The sequence below is a fragment of the Colius striatus genome, chromosome 17, assembly GCF_028858725.1.
Source record: "Colius striatus isolate bColStr4 chromosome 17, bColStr4.1.hap1, whole genome shotgun sequence".
Lineage (NCBI taxonomy): Eukaryota > Metazoa > Chordata > Aves > Coliiformes > Coliidae > Colius > Colius striatus.
This window is the reverse complement of record NC_084775.1, coordinates 7460654-7481290: the sequence shown is the minus strand read 5'-3', so window position 1 is coordinate 7481290 and position 20637 is coordinate 7460654. Positions and strand designations below refer to the sequence as shown.

The window sequence follows — 20637 nt, the reverse complement described above, 5'->3', positions numbered from 1 at the left end:
AGACCATACAAAGAAAAGTATCCATTTTTGCTTGCTTTTGAGACAATAGACCTTGGTGCCTAAGCCCAACTGTGAGTCTTCTGGGGAGGGCTACAGATCCCAAATTTCCTGAGGGATTGGGCTTTAGGAGCACCTCTATCTCAGCACCTTCTGCCACCTTTTTGATGGGTTGTTCAGGGTTTCCTTAGTCCAGCTGCAGACCTTCAGTTCTCCCATATATGGCAAAGGGCTCCCCAAGGCTGCAGCCAGTGATTGTGTGTGCCAGCAAGAACCAAGATGTCTCAGCAGACACATGCCTATGATTCCTTTGGGAACCTAACCCAGTTTTGGTAATTCCCAGCTCCATATATTAACAAATGAATGCTCTTAAGTTAAAGTAATGTTTTAAATTGTAATATATTTGGATTTTTTTAATCTGCTTTCTGGTTTTGTATCTTCAAGGGTCCCTTGCTCGGCTTTTCTTTGCAATGCACAGCATAAAAAAACTCATTTATAAAAAACTAAACCAGAAATTCTCCTATTTCACAGAACTGAGCTTTCTGGGAAAATGTGAACAACATGATGCTCTGGATAAAACTGCTGGAGCTAGCAACAGCACAGCAATTTCCATCTGGAAGGATTACTATAATTTAGGAGAAACATAGTAGCAGTACCATTACCTTCCTCTCCGTCACCTGATGCTAATGGATTCACTAGGACAGTATTTAGAAAAAAAAAAAACCAAACCAAAACGTGTTAACACACCTTTTGCATGTTGCACCTTTTACTTCTTGGTTATTCAATAACTTTCCAATTTACTATGTCAACTCTCTGTGGAAGGAACTTAATTTCTACTTAGAAATTCAACAGGACAGAACAAGATGACTTTTCAAACATACCGGATAACTAGTCATAAAACTCCTCACCTACCTTTGGGCACAGCAGCAGGTAGCAAAGCCCATGTGGCTGTTGGTGGGCCGAAGGCAGGGAAAAGCTTAGCCATCTGACTGAGGCAGACCCAAGTGCCAGCTGAGCCCCTTGGGGCTCCAGGGGCTGTTGAGAGGCTGGGGGCCATGGCTGTCAAAGGCTGCATGTCTCTCTGCTCCCCTACGGCCAGGAGAAGCCAGAGTCCACCCCGAGAAGGACGGGAGACAGCCAGCTGGGGCAGGTCACAAGGCCCACAGACTCTAGGAGCCCGCCTGCTCCTGGCCTTCCACTGCCCACCAAGGGCTACCGGTGGGCGTCAAGGCAGCACCTAGGAGCTCCCTGCCTTCCTCTTCGCCCACCGCGGGTGCCTCGGACCCCTCAAGGGAGCATCACCCAGGCACCTCTGCCCCTGCCGTGCAGTAAAGGCAGGGGGAAACCCGCGGAGCTGAGGAGAAGCTCCCAGAGATCCCATGTAAGGGAAGCGGCTGGGAAGAGTTGTGAGGGACAGCAGGGAACCGGTGGGGTCGTGTGTGTACGTGTGTGTGTGTATGTATGTGTGTGTGTGGTAGCTGCGGAAGGACACCTGGACTCTGACAAGTCCCCGTCCCCTCTCCACTAGCCGTAACCAGGGCTGGGGGAGACCTCCCCTCCTCGAAGCTCCCTCCCCATCCATACCACTCAGCGAGTGTCGCGGGCAGCGGGGAAGAAGAAAGCGGCGAGGAGTAAGGGCGGGCGAGACGCAGGGAAGATGGAGCGGGAGCAGAAACACAGCGGGAAGGGACTATTTGAGGAGACCCTGGAAGGCTAGTGAGGTGCGGAGTGATCCCGCAGCCGGAGTGAGTGGCCCCGAGCTAAGGCAGAAAAGAGAGGCGAGCCCGCCGGGGCGCCATCCCAGGCAGGGCACTGCGCCTGCGCCGCCGCCACCTCCCCCTCCCCTGCTCCGCGCCGCCTCCCCCTCCCCGCCGCCGTGTGGGGTGAAGCGGTGTTTGCCCTGCTGCTACTGACGGCCCCTGCCCTAGGGAGCTCGGCCTCAGCCATGGCCCAAATACTGCCTATTCGCTTCCAGGAGCATTTCCAGGTGAGCGGATGGGGGCGGCGGAGGCGTAGGGACGGAGGTCCCCTTCCTCAGCCTCATCCAGTCCCTTGGAGGGGGGGCTGCGGCCTAGCTGGAGCTGGGGACGCGCTGAGGGGAGGGGGGGGCAGGGCTGCAGGGGTGTCTCCTGTGGCCGCTGTGCCGGGGGGACTTTCTCGCTCCGGTGCGGCGTTGCCCTGCCGGCGGAAGGTGGGTAGGGCTGAGCCCAAACCTGGTGCTGGCTCCTAGACTGTTGCCTCCATCCGTCCATCGCCCGGGCTCCCTCTCCGCGGCACGCGGGGCGGCTGCGATTTGTGCAGAGTCACTCACTGCCTCAGGGACCTCCTGCTTCGGGGGAGGGGAGGTGAGGCATCGATCTGGGCTGCTCACCCCGGAGACCGCAGGGTTTCCCCCGCATCAGCTTAGGTGGGCACCTTAATCTTGCAGAGGACCCGGGTTTTACACTTTAAAAACGACCATCAGCCTACAGATCCGGAGATTCCTGGGAACCTTTTTCTGTTCAGCTTCGAACTGGGAGGAAATTTGGGAAATGAGGTACAAGAAACCATCAGACGAAGCTGCATAGTCTCTGTCCCTCCTTCCAGGCATAACAATATTAAAAAGAAACTCCCAAAAATGACATAGTTCTGTTCTTCATAGCCAGTGAAAACCATAATGCCAATGTTGGAAAAGATCTATGGCAAATGGGTGCCACACAGAGATATTGGTTTATCTATTTGCTTCTGAGCTGGTGGTGACTTGAGAGTTGTAAATGAAGTGATAGAACAGCAGTCTCTGAACATGCAGTTTGAGGCAGAAATTAAAGGAATTTGCGAAATGAATGAGAACAGGAAGTGGACTTGGCAAGTCATCCTTCAGTCTCTGTACTGCCCCTTTCTGTCAAATCAGGCATCCATTTCAAAACATGAACTGGATATCATCCTTCAGTGTAGGCTTTGTGCCCCATCAAGCATTTCATCTTGGGAAATAGTTATTGCCACTTCCATCTCCTTTTGGGAAGTGTCTTTCTGCTTGGTTGGAAGAACTGCCTTAGTCACTCAGGGAGTAGCCCTTGCCTGAAAAACAGTAATAGGGCTAATGAACTCCAGAAAAACATACTCTCTGTGCCCAAGGGTGCAGACGCCTGTTGTCAGGCTTAAGAGAGTTCAACATTGTGAAAAAGCATTAATACCATCATTCCCTGTGCTTACCCACCCCCCTCAGTGTACCATATAGCAGTGATTGTAGTAGTCTGAAATGAATTCTTATGAGCTACAGTACAGAAACTTGGGATCAAAGTGGTTTTGATGTTAGACTCTCCTTAGGAAGAAGCATATGGTTCTTAGAATTTAAAACTAGCAAACATAACCAGTCCTGCTGATTGTGTTTGGTCTATATAATAGTGATGAGAGAACACCACACTTAAAACATTAAGTGTAATGTGCTGCTTTGCATATTAAATGACTTTCTGTGATGGCTAATGTTGTGTGTCTTGCGGTACTGTCAATATTAGCATTGTGGTACTTCTGTTTTGGGGGGAGGGGGGTATAGCAACTTCTCCAGGGATTTGTACTGAAGTCATATTCTATTTTTTGCTACCACCTGCTTTTGCTCTTAAATAATTTGATCTTGAGAGGATTCTGTGCTTCAAGGACTTTTTCCTGACATGGAAGCTGCATAGAGGAGCAGGGGAAACCTTGAGACCCCTGCCGTTAACATGTAGGACCAAACTCTTCTTCAGGCCTCACTTTTTACCACTTCTCCCAATTGGAGTGCAGTAACTCTGAAGTGGTACTCCTCTAAAGGAAAAATGAGCTTAGTAGCAGCTGGGAGTAGGAATATAGGCAGCCTCCTCAGTGCAGCTTCTGCAGTTGTCTCAATGTGGTGGGATAAATGAGGAGAGAAATCAGAAGGAATGTGCAAACTGGTAGCACTTGCTCTGGCTGGATACCTGCAGTAGAGTTTTATCAGCTCTAACTTAATTATTATGTGTTGTAAAAAATCTAGAGTTATGAATAAACAATATATGGTGCTTATTGTTGACTGGTAGGGAATTCATGAAAAGATTAGGCTTTCACTCCTTTTCATAATGCTTCACTATCACCCACATTTACCTTTTTGAGCTTAGTCTCTCTTCCCTTCCCCTCCCCCATTACTTCCATGAAATTGGCTTGGTTACAGTTAAATTGTCATATTTAAAATTAATGTAACATATCTACTATACTGCTTTATGATGTTAAATCCAAAAAAAGTTACAACTCCTTATAATTGTGTTGTGTTTCAGTGATCCTATGTTAAATCTTCCTGTACCTTAAGTCAGTCTGTTTACTGCATATACCTATAGCCATTTTAATTAGCATAGCTTTAAGTGGTTAGAATTGCTGTTAGTGCTATAATTACTCAATTTGAAATTCAGCCTGTTGCTGATGAAATCTTTCACTAAGGTTCAGTCTTTCTGAGACAGTTTGTATGTACTTTACTAAAAGGAGAACTGAAGTGTGTGGAAAGTGCTCTCCAGAGAAACTAAACATAAGTTGCAGTGCTAAATACTGAACTCTTCTCTCCCACTCTCTCTAGCTGGAAGTAAATGATAGTGTGAAGTGAAACAGCAATCTTGGTCCACGTAAAATTGGAGGAGTACTAGGATCAACAGACTGTTTGCATTCCTTGTCAAGCTCACTTTGCTTAATGTTGATCGGCCTTCTGACTGATCTGTAGCTGCAGGCATGTGCAGGAGTAGTGACTGCCAGTCATTGTGCACGTTAAATTTTGAAGTTGTTATAGCTTGTACTTTCAAGTCTTATGTGAGCTGAAAGATGGTGAATAGCTACTGTAAGATAAAACTGTCTGGGGCTTGATGAGTTCATTCTCAGCTTGACTGCTTACCACAAGTTTTACTCTTTGTTTAGCTTTCTGTGATGTAATTGAAAATTAGTTTTAGATGTGAACTTTGGAGGTATGAGTTCTCACAATTTCTAAAAGAACTTGTATTTTGCCCATTCTTCCCACAGAGAATGTTATAGTTAAGTCTCACAGTAAGGGAGGGAAGTAAGATAAGGTTTTTATCTGTTTAGTGGCTGAGCAGCTGCAGCAGTACACACTATGGCAGCCCTGCTGTAGTAAAGTACTAGTATATGGTATTTAAGCTACTGTGATTTAATCAGATTCTTAACACCAGTGCTTCTGTTGGAGCAGTGAATAACAAATTTGTTATGAGATTCAACTCTTCCAAGGGAATTTACAATGGAAATGTCGTAAAAGACTAAATATATTGGTACATAGACTGGAAGCAGTACTACTGGAATTCAGTGTACAAAGTGTTCTTGTTCTAAAATTAAACCTTTCCTTTACTTAGTCATTGGTTTGGTCTTAAAAGATTGGTTTTGTCCCCTTTTGAACTTTTTTTGAGTTTCGCTAGCAAAAATCTCTGTTTGCCTGCAGAAAAAACTGTTGCTTATATAAAGTCTCAGATTCCTAGGCTGGGGGGCTTCATGTCGTAGGTGGATGGACATATAGATCTGTTTTCTGTTGAATAACTCTTAGAGGCTCTTGAGCACACAAAACTAATGTGAAAAAAACCCTGTGTGCATGACGTATTCTTGGTGCATAGCTTTTATGTGTCTTGGTGCAGAGCTGAGAAGCTACAGTGTCCTGATTTTAAAGATGAATTATGTAGGTTGAACTTCTGTCATTTTTCTGGACAAAACCACTTTGAATAGTCTGAGATGTCTTGTTAAGAGTTACTGTCTGTTGTGCAATAGGTGTGGTTCAGCTGAAGTGTGAAGTGCTTTTGTGAATTTGCTTTGGCTAGACCTGTGGACTTAGAAGCACTCAGGATATTTGCAAGCTGTAAACGACTTTTTATATTTGTATTCAAAAGGTATGGCTAAATGTCATGATTTGATTCGACTGTTAGTGTTCAAGAGGCTATATTTGCTCACTGGATTGAAAAATGTCCTACATGTGGTAGGGAGACTTAATAGATGGTCTAATCCTCATCACAAGCATATTTGTTTTCAAATATAGTTTTCAAACTATTTGTTTTCAAAACTAGTTGCAAGCAGTTTTTGATGTTCTTGTATTTAAACTTTGATTCCGTTTTGGAATGAACGGCACTTGCTGACGTTTACTACTGTGTATTGAAGTATTTATCTGTAAAGTGAGATGTTAGCTGAATGGGTCACAATTTTGCTGAGAGGCACTTGCAGGAACACGTAAATGTCTTTTTACATGTGTGTACATTTGGCTTCTATTGCATTACTGAAACTTGAGTTCGTTACTGAGCAGAGTAGCTCTTTGTTAGTAAACTGAACAGAAACCCAAGAATTTGAGGCATTCTTGGCACTGTCCTGACACTACATTTCTGGGTATCTGTGTTACAGACACAATTATGATTTAGTGAGTAGTTTTACAGAAACTGTAACATGCTGTGATCAGCCAAATCAAAACACACTAAAACACTGTCTGTTGCAATCATGGGGTTTGTTGCCCAAGGAGTTTAGTCAATTGTATGAAGGTCCTGGCAGTATGTATCAAAGGAGGCTAGTAACTCAGTGATGCTGGTAGTAGTTTCTGTCCCGTCTCCTCGAGGGCAGTAATTTTTTACTTGCGGTGCATTAAAAAGCAGTGTAGGGTAGTCCCTTCAGAAGTTTTGGTGAAGCTGATACAGTTCCTCTGCTTGAACAGCATTGCTTTAGGGCATAAAGCAGGTGCTGAGTCTTGTCACAGTTACTGTTATGTAAAAGGCAGCTTGCCTACATAGCAAGCTGAGATGTGCTGCATAGGTAGCACACTGCATCTGATTTACTGCAGACCATTTGAAATAGTGATGCTCATTTACTGTCACCTCCTCCTGTTAGCTTGAAATTGGAAGTGAATGGAAACAAAGGTAACATAAAAAGATGAAAATGAGGAATAGCCATCATCCAGGACAGTCCATTCAGGCACAAAATGAATTTAAGTTACAGTAAGAGTAACCGCTTTGTACCTACTGTAGTATTATTGAGCATGTTATGTTTTGGAGTGGGACACAAGGCTGGAGGGGCCTGCATTGAAATTCTTGCCTTTGCTATTAAGGCAAACGGCATGACATTTGAATGCATCTTTGTTACCTTTCACCTGTAAGAGATTCGAAGGAGTAAGGTGAACAAGCCCATTTGTAAAAACAGGCCATTTGAGACCTGCTTTGTAGACTTCATTCCGTGATGTTGATAAGAGTCGTGAAAGAGTAACTGATTCTTTCCGTAAGACCTACTGATGCTGTATGTTGTAGTTCTGCCACTTTTAAATTTGATATTAAACTTACTTGGTCTTGCTGAATCTGTAGCAGTGATACCACTGATAGTATAGAGCCTATCACACTACTAGAACCAGGTTAAGCAGTAAATGATTAAGTTAAAACTTCTTTTAGTTTGCATCAAAAACACAACTTCAGAAGTTTTTAGGACTTGAATACTGAGAATTCTGTAGCACTCTACCAGTGGAACAAAGAACCAGAGGGTAAATTGTAGTTTCCTAATATACACTCTTGTCAGAAAAATGTCAGCCTTCCATTTCCTTCTGAAAAACTTTACACGTAGAGGCTCGAGTTAGATCTTCAGCATGGGAAGGAGAATAAAACACTCTTCTGTCTTTCTAGCTCCAAAATTTGGGCATTAACCCAGCAAACATTGGATTCAGTACCCTAACAATGGAATCTGACAAATTCATATGCATCAGGGAGAAAGTGGGAGAGCAAGCACAAGTAGTGATAATTGACATGAGTGATCCAACAACACCCATCAGACGTCCAATTTCTGCTGAAAGTGCCATCATGAATCCAGCCTCTAAAGTAATTGCGCTGAAAGGTGAGTAACTTTTTGTATTATTGTGTTACGAAGCCTACTGTTTAGCTGTATTACTGCTTACGTTACTGCTCTTAAGATTTGTCTAAACTTTCTGTGAAGAATGTATATGAGGACAGGATTTATTGCCTGAGCTTGCATGCTGTATTTTTAGCAGTGGATATTTGGTAATCTTTGCATGATTTGCCTCTAAGTAGGTGTTAGATGCTTGGGTTTGGCACTGCAGCCTCCCTTTCTCACTGAGGACCAGCTCAACATATACTTTCCTTTTAAATAGATATTGTAAATGTAATGGGCACATGTAAAGATTAACGGGGTGGTAAAGCCATGCTTACTCTCTGCTGTCTTCTGGCCTTTTCTTGTAGCTCTGAAAAGCTTACTAGGTAACAACACGGTGTCATTGACTGTACAAGCATGTTAAGTTTGGCAATGATGAGATCTTGCAGATGGTAGACCTGTTGTGTTGGTACTGCCTTTAAGTAGCATTTGGAGCTCAAAGAAATAACTTTTGATACATCTTTGGCTCTTTTTTTTTTAAATGACCAGCTTCTGGTACTTAATCTCAATAACTGTTACTGACTCTGTACTTTTCTTCCTGCATCTTATCTAAACAGATGGTGAGTGAACTTTGTCTTGACACTTTATGTTTGGTAGTACAGAATGATCTAATCTCATAAAAAGCAGCTACTTTAAGGTAGCCAATTGACAGTTCACTTTATAGCCAGGTGGAGGATCTTAATCTTCAACTGGTATTATAGTGAAAACATTCTCCATTCGCTTCTTGGTAATTGTTTGGCTGCTTTGACTATTGACTGTACCAAGTGAAGAAGTGTGCTCTTAATGTTTGTGTCTTTGTTTATATGATAAAAGTACAGTTGATAGACAAAACCAAGTGGCAATATTTGAGACCTCTGTTAGCATGTCCTGTGTGCTATTAATTTCTGCCTAAGTGTGTTTTTTATTGTGAAAAATCATGTTGAAATTATTTAGGGGGTCCAAGAAATAACTGTCCTCAAAACTGGCACAAAATTTGTAACTTCTTGTCTTTGATCTCAGCATTATAATGACGTTAGGTGAAAACTAATGTGACCTGAGCTGAATCTGTGATTCAGCTCAGATGCTTACACATCTTGCAAAAGACTGCTTTACCTGGGGTGTGGGTAAAGGTAAGAATGAAAAAAATTTCATACCTGTTCCTAATCTTGGACCCCTTGAAACAAACCATATTGGCAAGGAAAGTGCCTTCTCTATGCTAGCAGAGCTTCATCTATCTGTTAAAAGCAAGCTATAACATCTGGTTTTAAAACTAACTTACTAACTTTGAACTGGTTATCAGCAGCTTTGAAGAACATAGCTTTTTTTTTTTTCCTGACAGTGTTAAAACTTGCTCAAAAGGAGTATTGATTGCTCTGTTCATGCAGAGTGAATAAGCTTATCCTCTCAACAGATAAGATTGAGTGAATGATGTAACATTGACACCAGAGTTGTGTTATCAGGTGTTGCAAACTTAATGATCTCTTCTTCTACCAATCTAGTGAACAAAGGGTTGGGTAGAAAGGAGGATCACTAGGCCTACCTAACCAATATATTGTTACAGTAACCAGCAACACTACAGTGAGCCACTGTGAAGGCGTGGTTTAAGTCAGCCTGTCACTCCAGACTTTCCCTGCTGATTGACTGAAGAAGCTTCAGTAGTCAAAACTGTTGTATATTGTGATTCAGTGTGCAATAATTGAGAGTTGCTCATAATGTGAGGATTATTGAGCAATAAACATACAAACCTGCCCTAAGAAAAGAAATGAAATCCTTCTTGATTTAAACTGAAATACAGTATGCACAATTTCATTTCTGGATTGTATGTGGCATTCTCCTGATGCACCAAGGTTTATGCTTTGTCCTTGTGTTCATGATCCTGTTGTTTTGCTCTGTACTGGGAGTGCTCCCCAGTTGTTGTAAGTGGAGAATGCAGCCCTCTGGGGTGCTTCCATTCTTTGTGGAATGGAGAAACTTCCTGCTTCAGTGAACTGAAATGTAAATTCCTGTGCCAATGTTCAAAAAATGAATCTGTTTACTTGCACCTGTAGAGTGATTTAAGCAGACTGTTCAGTCTGGTAGCTTGATCAGGAAAAGTTTGTCCTAAATCTTGGCTTAAGACAATGTTCAAGAACATAAGTCTCAAACTCACAGGTTCAGATCTGTCTTAACGTAAGTAGCAGATTTTTTGTAGTTCAGTTACAGTTTAGAGAGCTGAGGCTTGATTTAATGTTGCCGTACTTAAGAAATTGTATTGCTATGGCTCCTGTGTCCCCCAACATCCAGAGCTAGCTGCCTCATAAAGCTTCTAAAGTTGTTTTCAGCTGTAACATAGCAGTCAGATTTAGACTAGAAAGTAGACAAGCATAAGCTTTTAGCTCATTTTAGTAGCTTATCGGTTTCTTCTGTGTTCTTAAAACTAGGAAGGACATCCTGCTTCCTTTTCAGGAAGACTGACTGAGGGCAGTTTCTATATGCATATACTGGTATTCCTGTTGATGATGACTAGAGTCCTTCCAGAACTACTTGTCTGTCTTCTGTATTTAAGGAGTTAAAAAATCAATCCCTTGATAGCATCACTCCACTGCTGGACAAATTGTTGTCCAAATACAGTAAATATGCTTTTTTAATCCATTTACAGCTGCTGTTAGGCCTGGGCTTATTGCATTTTTTTTTAATACAGTAACTGCATGTGCAGAGCCAGATGGTCAGAAACAGGCTGCTTTTGGTCCCAGGAAAGCTAGTAAGCCATCCTAGGAAATAGTGAATCAGATTACAGTTCTTTCACAGTTAATCCAGGGAGTGAAAACACTGCATGTGCTAGCTTTGAAGTCGGCTTTGTCTTTTGGCACTGTATTAAACTAATATAAATTTACAACATAGGTTATGCTAAAACATAGGACCAATCTGAGATGCATGTTAACTTGAGGTTAGCACCTGTTGGAAATGATTCTTCAGTGGCCAGCAGCCTTCATATGTTAAAACTTCACAGTAGAAGGAACATCTATCAGCTTGGCAGTCAGAAGTGTTATTAGTGCGGAAAACACTTCTGAAATGTGGATAGAAATAATGGCATTACAAGCCAATACTCTAGCAGTTCGAGTGGGTGTCTTGTGAGCAGAAAACAATATTCCTAGAGTTAAGTCCTCATCTGCAGTCAAGTGAAACATCACTGTAGTGACGAAACAGTCCTATAAGTTGATTCAATTAACAGTTTTAAGTTGACCTTTACTACCTGCTTCTGTTAATTAAAAGGAATATTCAAGTCCAAGCGTAAGTCTGCGGTGTAGTTAACTAAATCATGAGGCAGTAAACTAACTGGAACTAAAACTGCAAATCTTTCTGTAATCTTTTTGAACTTTTGACTGTCCTCTTCAATAGGCACTTGTATTACTGTTTTACAGAGCCCATCCATCTCCTAGTTAAGTGCACAGTTCATTTAACAGAAAAATAGCAAAAGACCAAAGCTTTCCTTCCATCTCAAGAGCTCTTGCAAGTTTTGTGCTCTTGGACTCAGTCCAGGTCATCTACAGCAGCTACTAAATTGAGACAAACTGGAATAATTCTTTCTATTAATTCTACTGAGTGACATCTACTAGACACCTATATCTTGGTATAGCAGTGCTGCTACGTAAACCAGAGTTTACATGAGCTCTGTAGCCTAGACTGTCTTCTAAGTACAGCTTATTGTTAAGATGTCTATGCTTGTCAGTTGTTGGAATGTATATGTAAGTGTCCATAAAAAGTAGACTTTCTTGCTTCAGGGATGATATTGGTCTTGGGTGGGGGAGGGAGTTCTATTTGAGTAAAGTATCAAAGGAGACTGAGATGACAGGACACTAACCTTGTCTGTAACATCACTGAAACAGTAGGTTAACAAGGATACTTTTAAATAGGCAGATTACAGAATGCCCATTATGGTAATTATCTGTGGTGTTCCTTGGGTTTTGTCATGTTAGCTGGGAAAACGCTTCAGATCTTCAACATTGAGATGAAAAGTAAAATGAAAGCCCACACCATGGCAGAGGAAGTGATCTTCTGGAAATGGATATCTGTGAACACAGTTGCCTTGGTGACAGAGACAGCAGTCTACCACTGGAGCATGGAAGGAGAATCACAACCCCAAAAGATGTTTGACAGGCATGCTAGTCTTGCAGGCTGCCAAATCATCAATTACAGAACAGATGAACACCAAAAATGGCTGCTGCTGATAGGAATTTCAGCTCAGGTAAGTTACCTGGAAACAGCACTCTATGAAAACAATCAGGAGATTCCTGCCCCACTTTGCTTAATAGCTGCAATAGTTTCTTAAGTTTGGTTTCTATACATCAAAACTTCCAAAATATGTTTTGTGTAGGAATAACCTGACCTTTAATGCAATTAAAATGTTGGAGAAGGGGATGAGAAGATTTGCTGCTTTCTAGTTTACTGTCCCAAAGGTCTGGCTATAAACATTTGAAATCTTATCTCTAAAAGCTGACCTTTCTTGTTTTCTAGCAAAATCGTGTGGTTGGTGCAATGCAGCTGTACTCCGTTGATAGAAAAGTATCCCAACCTATAGAGGGTCATGCAGCAGCTTTTGCAGAATTCAAAATAGAGGGAAATGCCAAACCTTCCACCCTCTTCTGTTTTGCTGTGAGGAGTCCTGCAGGGGGCAAGGTAAAGTCGGCAACTGTTTTTCTGTTCTGCTATAGCAGAACTCTCTACTCATAGAACCTCAGTGTTCACCTAGCTTAGTGAGTGTTCTCAAAAGAACAGCGTGGGAACCAGGTGTGCAGCATACTTGGTCAACATCAAAATGCTTTCAATAGGATAGAAACTGCAAAATGGCTGAGTTGCTTGGGTGAAACAGACATGAGAACAAATGTAGATGAAATCAGGACTAAACTCAAGATGCTAAAGCATCAATTTATGCTCATGTGTGGTTTTTTGGGTGCATGAGATTAAATCATTGAGTAGTTTCTTACATCTTGAATTTAGTACAGAAAGAGACTAGGTAAGCCTTGTTTACATCCAACTGGTAGTAAATTCAGTAACAAGTCAGTAGGCTGACTTATAACCAGTCTGTAAAGAGCTGAGGTAATGCTAAAATGTCTTGAGCTTTCTAGTCTTATCCTGTGAAGTTGTTGATGAATTGAAAAAAAAATCTCATTCAACACATCTTGAACAATTTGTCTTGAATAAAAATATAGTCTGCTTTCATAGGAAAGCATATTTCTCTTTTTCATCTTTTCCTGCTTTTTACTTTGATAAAGTTCCGTAAAACTTGTCCCTCTGAAATATATGGAGTACAATTTCCTGGACTGTGTTGGTTGAGAGTTTGGCAGATATTCATCAGCTAAGTCTGACAGATGACTTCAGTACCATATCTGAAGAGAGGAACTTCTTTCATGTGGCTGTACTTGCAGGCAATCTTGTGACATATGCTCTTTCTTCTAGCTACACATAATTGAAGTAGGTCAGCCAGCTACTGGAAATCAGCCATTTGTAAAGAAAGCTGTTGATGTGTTTTTCCCACCTGAAGCACAGACAGATTTTCCTGTGGCAATGCAGGTAAATGTTTGACCCTCCAAAACCAACTTTTTAACCTGGCAGGTAGTTGCCATTTCTATTGTAAAGAATTATTTCCATTAGTGCTTTACTGTTGTTCCTTCTAATTCTGGGAAGGATGTTTTTAGATTTGTGGGAAATAGCCTGGACATTAAAACAGGAACTCTAGTACAAATAGGCAGGCTGTACCAGTACTTGTCTAGATATGTCAACTTAAAGTTGTAGTTAAAAAAAAACCCAACCAAACAAAGTAGTCCCAACAAAAAACCCCGTCTGTCTTCTGGTAGAGTGGATCTAACATGAGCTACTGAACTTCCTACTAATATTCAGAGTTCTAAAGAATGTTATGATGCTTGGATGTAGTTTCACATGAAAGTGGCATTTCATCCACAGTAGATGTCTGTATAAGAGACAAATGGAACAAGGAGTCATGTATCAGTATACCTCTTTTAGTAGCAGCACAGAAAAGGTAATTTGGGACATGAATGGGAGGCTCTTTAGGAGAGACTCTTTAGGTTGCCTTGACAGGCCAAACTTCACTTGGCATTTGTTCAGGACTAGAAATTGTGTAATAGAAGTAAGCTATCTCAGAGCATGCAACTGCTGACCAGTATAATAGGCAAGCTTGATAAAGGAACCAAGAGATGTCCTAAACTAAGGTAAACAAAGCAAGCTGTTCTGTACTTGAGCTTGAGGCTTAATCAACAGAACACCTGAAGACTTCTTCCAAAGTGAAGGTACTTCTTTGAAGACCATCTGCCATTAAAAGCTTCTCTGGTTTAAGTGATTTGACAGGTAAAGTGGTGCTTTACCTGCTGGTGCTTTGTGCACAGACTTGTTGGAAGAGTGGTATTATCTCATTAATATTTCTGAACAGAACCTTGTACTGACATATCTAGAATAGAATGCTAACACCCAAACTTTGTCCATCAGCCTAGCTCACTAGAATGAGGAGTATGTCCTTTGCTCCTGGTGAATTTTGATTTCTCTTCAACCTCTCCATTGAACTCAGTGGAGCTGTGGCTTTAAATGGCCAGCAAAGCTGTTGATTGCCTTGAATTTGTAGGGAAGGTGCCTGAAGCTATATTTGTTGATAGTTTGAGTCCAAAGGCATGTTGCTGCAGTACTGTCTTGTGACTAGGCTAAAGGCAGCTGTCTTAACTGTTACAGTCTTAGTCTTGACTAATAAAAACTCATCTTTTGGCAGATTGGAATTAAGCATGGTGTTATCTACCTGATCACGAAGTATGGATATATTCACCTCTATGATTTGGAGTCTGGAGTGTGCATCTACATGAACCGTATCAGTGCTGATACTATCTTTGTCACAGCTCCTCATGAACCTACCTCAGGCATTGTTGGTGTGAACAAAAAAGGACAGGTAACAAATCCAGCATTCTGGTTTTGAACCTTCTAAAGCTCAGTTGGAATGTAACAAATGTAATGAGTGACTTGATGCAACAAATGTCGTGGAAGGGAGCAAGGAGCTGTTTGATTAACCTCCCCTAGTACAGAAGTGGTTGGGGAGGAACTTTTCTTTAAAATCTACTATTTCACTGATGTGCTCTGTGGCCATTTGCTTGCTATATACTTCATAGCAGTTGTGGAAAGACAGTACTCCTCAATACGCCTTTTATATTTTCTAGGTACTTTCTGTATGTGTTGAGGAAGACAACATAGTGAACTATGCTACAAATGTACTCCAGAATCCTGACCTGGGACTGCGTATGGCTATACGGAGTAACCTAGCTGGGGCAGAGGAGTTATTTGCTAGAAAGTTCAATACACTGTTTGCTCAAGGAAGCTATGCAGATGCTGCTAAAGTAGCTGCATCTGCACCAAAGGTAAATGACTCCAAAGGTAAAGCTTAGGGAGTTGTGAGGATTTGCCTTAGCTGGTGGACTTGCATAGTTCACTTGCATTTCTGTTCTGGACATTCAGAAGCAAAAGTACTGCAATACTAGTCTTAGTTCTCTGTGGTTTTGTGGTTGTTCTGACTAACATTGCCCTGTATCCTATAAAGGAGCATCTGCTGTACTTTTCCAGCCATAGACTGGATTTTCTGTGGCCACTAGCTGCTTGCTAGAATGTCATTGGTTTGAAGATCTCCACCTTGAAGGCTTAAGAGCAGATGCTTCAATGTATTATAGTGTAGCACAGAGTCTTAAGGGTTGGAAGAGACCTCAAAAGGTCATCTAGTTTTGACTAATACTAAGCCTTCAGTAATTAAACATTCTATCTTGTCTCTTCAGGGAATTCTACGTACCAGCGATACAATCAGGAAGTTTCAGAGTGTACCAGCTCAGCCTGGGCAGGCCTCCCCCCTGCTTCAGTACTTTGGAATATTGCTTGACCAGGGACAGCTGAACAAGTTTGAGTCTCTGGAGCTCTGTCGCCCTGTCCTACAGCAGGGCCGCAAGCAGCTTCTGGAGAAGTGGCTGAAGGAAGACAAGGTAGGCTTGATTGTGACAAGAGATTAATTGTGATGCCTTGTTAACAATTGAGCGTGAACTGGGCACTACATCTCTGAGTTCTTCCACTTAACAAAATCTCGCTTCTGACTTCAGCTGGAATGCTCAGAGGAGCTGGGAGACTTGGTGAAGACAGCTGACCCAACCCTTGCACTCAGCGTCTATCTTCGTGCTAATGTTCCAAACAAAGTGATTCAGTGCTTTGCTGAAACTGGTCAATTCCAGAAAATAGTACTGTATGCTAAAAAGGTAAAGTTGTTTATCACAAGCTGCTAGATTTTATTTTATGCTTAATAGGTACATTCTCAAGCTATCTTCCATGAGATAAGTTTGATTCCTGACACTTAAAACTGTGATAAGGAGGTAGGATTGAGAAACAGTGTTCTCTTCTTTGTCATAGTGCAAATCATAGCTTGGGACTAAGGTCTGAGCAGTCTGCAAAAAATGAAATTCAGAACATATGGGATTTTATGAGCTATCAAATTAATGGACTGGCTCAAGCGTATTGTAGGGAACAAATGTAAGAGTCTTCCTAAATTCATAAGACTTTTTTTTTTTGTTTGTTTTTGCTGAATCACAGAGCAATTTGCCTGGTCTACACTAGCAAGTTTAGGACCTTATTTGACAGATACTGCCTTAAGACTGAAAGATTTGTTCCTAGCAGTTCTCTTACCTGGCAAGAGAGATACCCTGGTGCAAGTTCAATTACTAAGTAGGTGAACACAAAATTTCTGTGTTCAACAAGACAAGCAATGCTTTTGTCTGAATTCCCAGAAGGTGGGAAATGGGCACGGCAACCATACAGCTGTTCATAGTACCTATGCTAAAGAATATGTAGCCTTAAAAGATGTGTAAAACTTGTAAGATATGCATGATTCTTTCTGAAATTTCTAGGTTGGCTATACCCCTGACTGGATCTTCCTACTGAGAAATGTGATGAGAGTCAGTCCAGAGCAAGGCCTGCAGTTTTCTCAGATGCTGGTACAGGATGAGGAGCCACTGGCTAACATTAACCAGGTGATGCCTACAACAAGAATACTGGTCTCTTTCTAGACAGAGGTAATAGCATAGTACCATTTTGGGAACTGGTAAGGCCAGTTCAGGTCTCTAGTTGGCTTGGTTAGAAAAGTGACTGAACATTTGTAGTCAAAATTGGTTTCTAATTTATGGGCAAGTGTGCTCTCAAGTTCTTGTGGAAGCTTTCTAGTTTATCACTGGGATATTGATAGTGAATCTGCCACAGCCTTAGTCTAAGCAATATAGCTGACTCTAATGAAGCATATGTTAACTTCTCACGTGCTGAGAATGTACAGGAAGATGAGGAAATAAACCTAAGTTGAGTGCAGACTAGGAGTGACCATTTCTGGTTAAAGGAATGGAGAAATAAGGCAACAAATTTCATTATTAAATAATTGAAGCAACTTAGAGAAAGTTTACCTTGTAGCAACTATGCCAATAAGAGAGATGGGACTTGCATGCTGGGTTAAAATTAAATAGAATGAGGGGTATAATGTGGCATAGTAGCTCAAAGTAATGTGTTTCTTAAATTCTAGAGAAAAAATAAATGTGAAACTTGTCTCTCTATAACTGTGATAGTAATCCTATGGAAACAAAGGGAATATAGTGTACTAGGCTGTGAGCTGCCTTTCTAGCCTTGTAGACAGGCCATTAGTATATACAGATAAATGTGTGTGTGTGTATGTAGAGCCCCTTCTCTAACTTGACCAATCTCAACAGATTGTAGATGTGTTCATGGAGAACAGTCTTATTCAGCAGTGCACGTCCTTTTTGTTGGATGCTCTGAAAAATAACCGCCCTGCAGAAGGCCACCTTCAGACTCGTCTCCTGGAGATGAATTTAATTCATGCTCCACAGGTAAGACCTCTTAACCTAGTTCCTCCAAAAAGTGAAGGAGAGGCAGTAGTAGGCTTTCATGATAATATAATGTCTGATACTGGAATTTATAAATAGTCTGGCAACATGAAAGACTACTAATGAGTCAAGAACTTTTAGGCTGTGCTGCTGTGATTCTCTACCAGTCTGAATATGAACTGTAACTTCCTAGGTTGCAGATGCCATTCTTGGAAACCAAATGTTTACACACTATGATCGTGCTCACATTGCCCAGTTGTGTGAAAAGGCAGGCCTGCTCCAGAGAGCTTTGGAACACTACACAGATCTCTATGATATTAAACGTGCTGTTGTTCATACTCACCTCTTGAATCCTGAGGTAAGTGTTTTACAGAGTAAGAAAGTGAAAGCTTAAGTGGACACTTCTTATCACTTCCATACATGCCGAAATCCCTGCAGCTGCTACAAGATGGTTCATAGGTACTGAAGTAGCACATGTAGCTGTAACTAAGGAGGTTTTGTCCAGTTAATGATAAACTAATCTATACTTATGATGGCTTAAATCTGACCTCAGTTTCCCAGGTGGCAATTTCAAATCTTACTTCCAAACTGTGTTTTTGTAAAGATATTGAGTGTGTTTCTTAAGTTTTTGGTCTTAGTGCAGGGAAGACTTTTCTCTCTAGTGGCTGTCTAGTTGCCACACTTTAGAAGTTGGTCAAATCCTGTATAAGTTACTGAGTAAATTTTCTTTCTCTTTGCAGTGGCTTGTGAACTTCTTTGGCTCTCTCTCAGTTGAAGACTCTGTGGAGTGTTTGCGTGCCATGCTCTCGGCCAACATCAGGCAAAACCTACAGCTTTGTGTGCAAGTTGCTTCCAAATACCATGAGCAGCTTGGTACCCAGTCCCTTGTGGAGCTCTTTGAGTCATTCAAAAGCTATGAAGGTACAGTATTAGAGTGGCAGCTGCTTACGTGGAAGCACTCCTTGATTGAAGCTAATAATAAGGATTGTAGCTTTGGTAAGAGAGATCCTTATCACAAGGATGGACATTATGATGCATTTATTAAAGAGAGCTCATCTTAGTGAGTTCTAAGGATAGCTTTTTTCTAGGCAGTTCAACTGTTTTATCTTTCTTTCTGATCTTTACTTGAGAGTTAAGAAACACTGAAGCATGTAAGAGTATACACTTGCTTCATTTGCCCTTCTAACTAAGTTAAAAACGTTTGACTTTCTAGGGCTGTTCTATTTCTTGGGTTCCATTGTGAACTTCAGTCAAGATCCAGATGTTCACTTCAAGTACATCCAGGCAGCTTGTAAGACTGGTCAGATAAAGGAAGTGGAAAGAATCTGCCGTGAAAGTAACTGCTATAACCCAGAACGGGTGAAGAACTTTCTGAAGGTAAATATTCTGTGTAATGGATTGAGCGGTCCTCTGTGTTTTGCTTAGCTGCAGAACTACAGCCTTCTAATAGAGGGAAATATAAACTCAAGACTTAGCTGGCATGATTGTGAGTAGTCTACTGTGTAGCTGGAATAGTGGTCTGATTGCATTCCAGATACATAATAGGCCCTTCTAGGCTGCCTCTGGGAAAACAAGCCTAATTCCTTGTTCCTTGAAAACTAGCCTTTGATACAACTTGTACCAAAGCCATGAATATGGTGTCACATTTCAGTAGGTGAATCCAGGCTGGCAGAAGGAAAGACTATAAGTATTTAATAGGAGCTTTATACGGGATATCAGCTAGACAAAGCTCATTAAAACTGGAATAAGCCTATACTGCAACACTTTGTACACGTTGACTGGTAAAATGGGATTTCAATGACACTTCATTTTACATTAAGCTCCTGACCTAAAAACTGTCCTCTTAATTGATATGGGAATTGATAGTAATTTTGAAGCTAGAGATGTAGGCCTAATGTGGAACTTCAGGAAAAGCCTAAGCTTAAGTCACTGATAGACTAGCCGCATTTCATTCATAGTGGATAACTTGCTTTTGAAGCTAATTGCTTGGCAGTCTTAAATTCAATTGTATTGTGACTTCTAGTGCTAAGGACTTTCCTGCTTTGAAAATACTTCAACAAATGGTGGTTGCTTAGTTTGTTTTTTGCACAAAATACAGGAGGCAAAGCTCACAGACCAGCTTCCTTTGATCATTGTCTGTGATCGATTTGACTTTGTTCATGACCTGGTGCTCTACTTATATCGCAATAACCTGCAGAAGTATATAGAGATCTATGTACAGAAGGTAAGGAGAATCTATTTTTAAACTCTTGCTCTTTCCCTCCTTAGAAAGATCTTAATCTTTCAGTAAACTAAAACAGAATCTGCTGTCTCTCTTTTTATGTTCAGACTTCTAGTGCAGAGGCTCATCAATAGGCCTTTCGTCTATTACAAACCTGTAAATGTAGTTTCCTGGGATGAGTAACTGTGGTTTTAAAGCAGTGAACTTTAAGTTGTTAACTAGCACTTTTCTATGCTGAAGACTAGGAGCTGATTATTAGTGATGCTGGTAACTGATTCTAATGATTGTGACTTATTTTAGGTGAATCCTAGTCGTATACCAGCAGTGGTTGGAGGGCTTCTTGATGTGGATTGTTCTGAAGATGTCATTAAGAACTTGATCATGGTGGTTAGAGGCCAGTTCTCAACAGATGAGCTGGTGGCTGAAGTGGAAAAAAGAAATCGGTAACAAAAATGCATCTGTAGGCACCAGTGGTGGGCTTTTCTGGCCCTGATACACACCTAAACTGAACTGAGTGCAATTTTGTTGAATGATACAGTACTTAAAACTGTTTTATGTTTCTTTGTGGAAAAGAGCTTAGATTTGTTAGTCAGTCTGTTGATTATTTAGGGCATCCAGGAATGCTTGACAACACTGCATGGCAAATGACATGGCTTTTGAACATTTCCT

General features: G+C 41.3%; 1 protein-coding gene across 2 annotated transcripts in view; it reads left to right on the top strand.

Moving 5' to 3' along the window:
- Nucleotides 1-1872: 1872 nt before the first annotated feature.
- Nucleotides 1873-20637, top strand: part of LOC104555375 (clathrin heavy chain 2) — a 32981-nt gene continuing 14216 nt past the window's right edge. For both annotated transcript variants that reach the window (XM_062010404.1, XM_062010405.1), the window contains exons 1-16: nt 1873-1984; nt 7617-7824; nt 11814-12082; nt 12352-12513; nt 13294-13407; nt 14612-14785; nt 15051-15248; nt 15657-15857; nt 15972-16124; nt 16770-16892; nt 17613-17750; nt 17941-18105; nt 18488-18668; nt 18961-19124; nt 19846-19971; nt 20269-20411. In XM_062010404.1, the coding sequence (XP_061866388.1) occupies nt 1943-1984; nt 7617-7824; nt 11814-12082; nt 12352-12513; nt 13294-13407; nt 14612-14785; nt 15051-15248; nt 15657-15857; nt 15972-16124; nt 16770-16892; nt 17613-17750; nt 17941-18105; nt 18488-18668; nt 18961-19124; nt 19846-19971; nt 20269-20411 (2561 nt within the window). In that variant the 5' untranslated portion in view covers nt 1873-1942. The remainder of the gene's footprint in view (nt 1985-7616; nt 7825-11813; nt 12083-12351; nt 12514-13293; nt 13408-14611; nt 14786-15050; nt 15249-15656; nt 15858-15971; nt 16125-16769; nt 16893-17612; nt 17751-17940; nt 18106-18487; nt 18669-18960; nt 19125-19845; nt 19972-20268; nt 20412-20637) is intronic.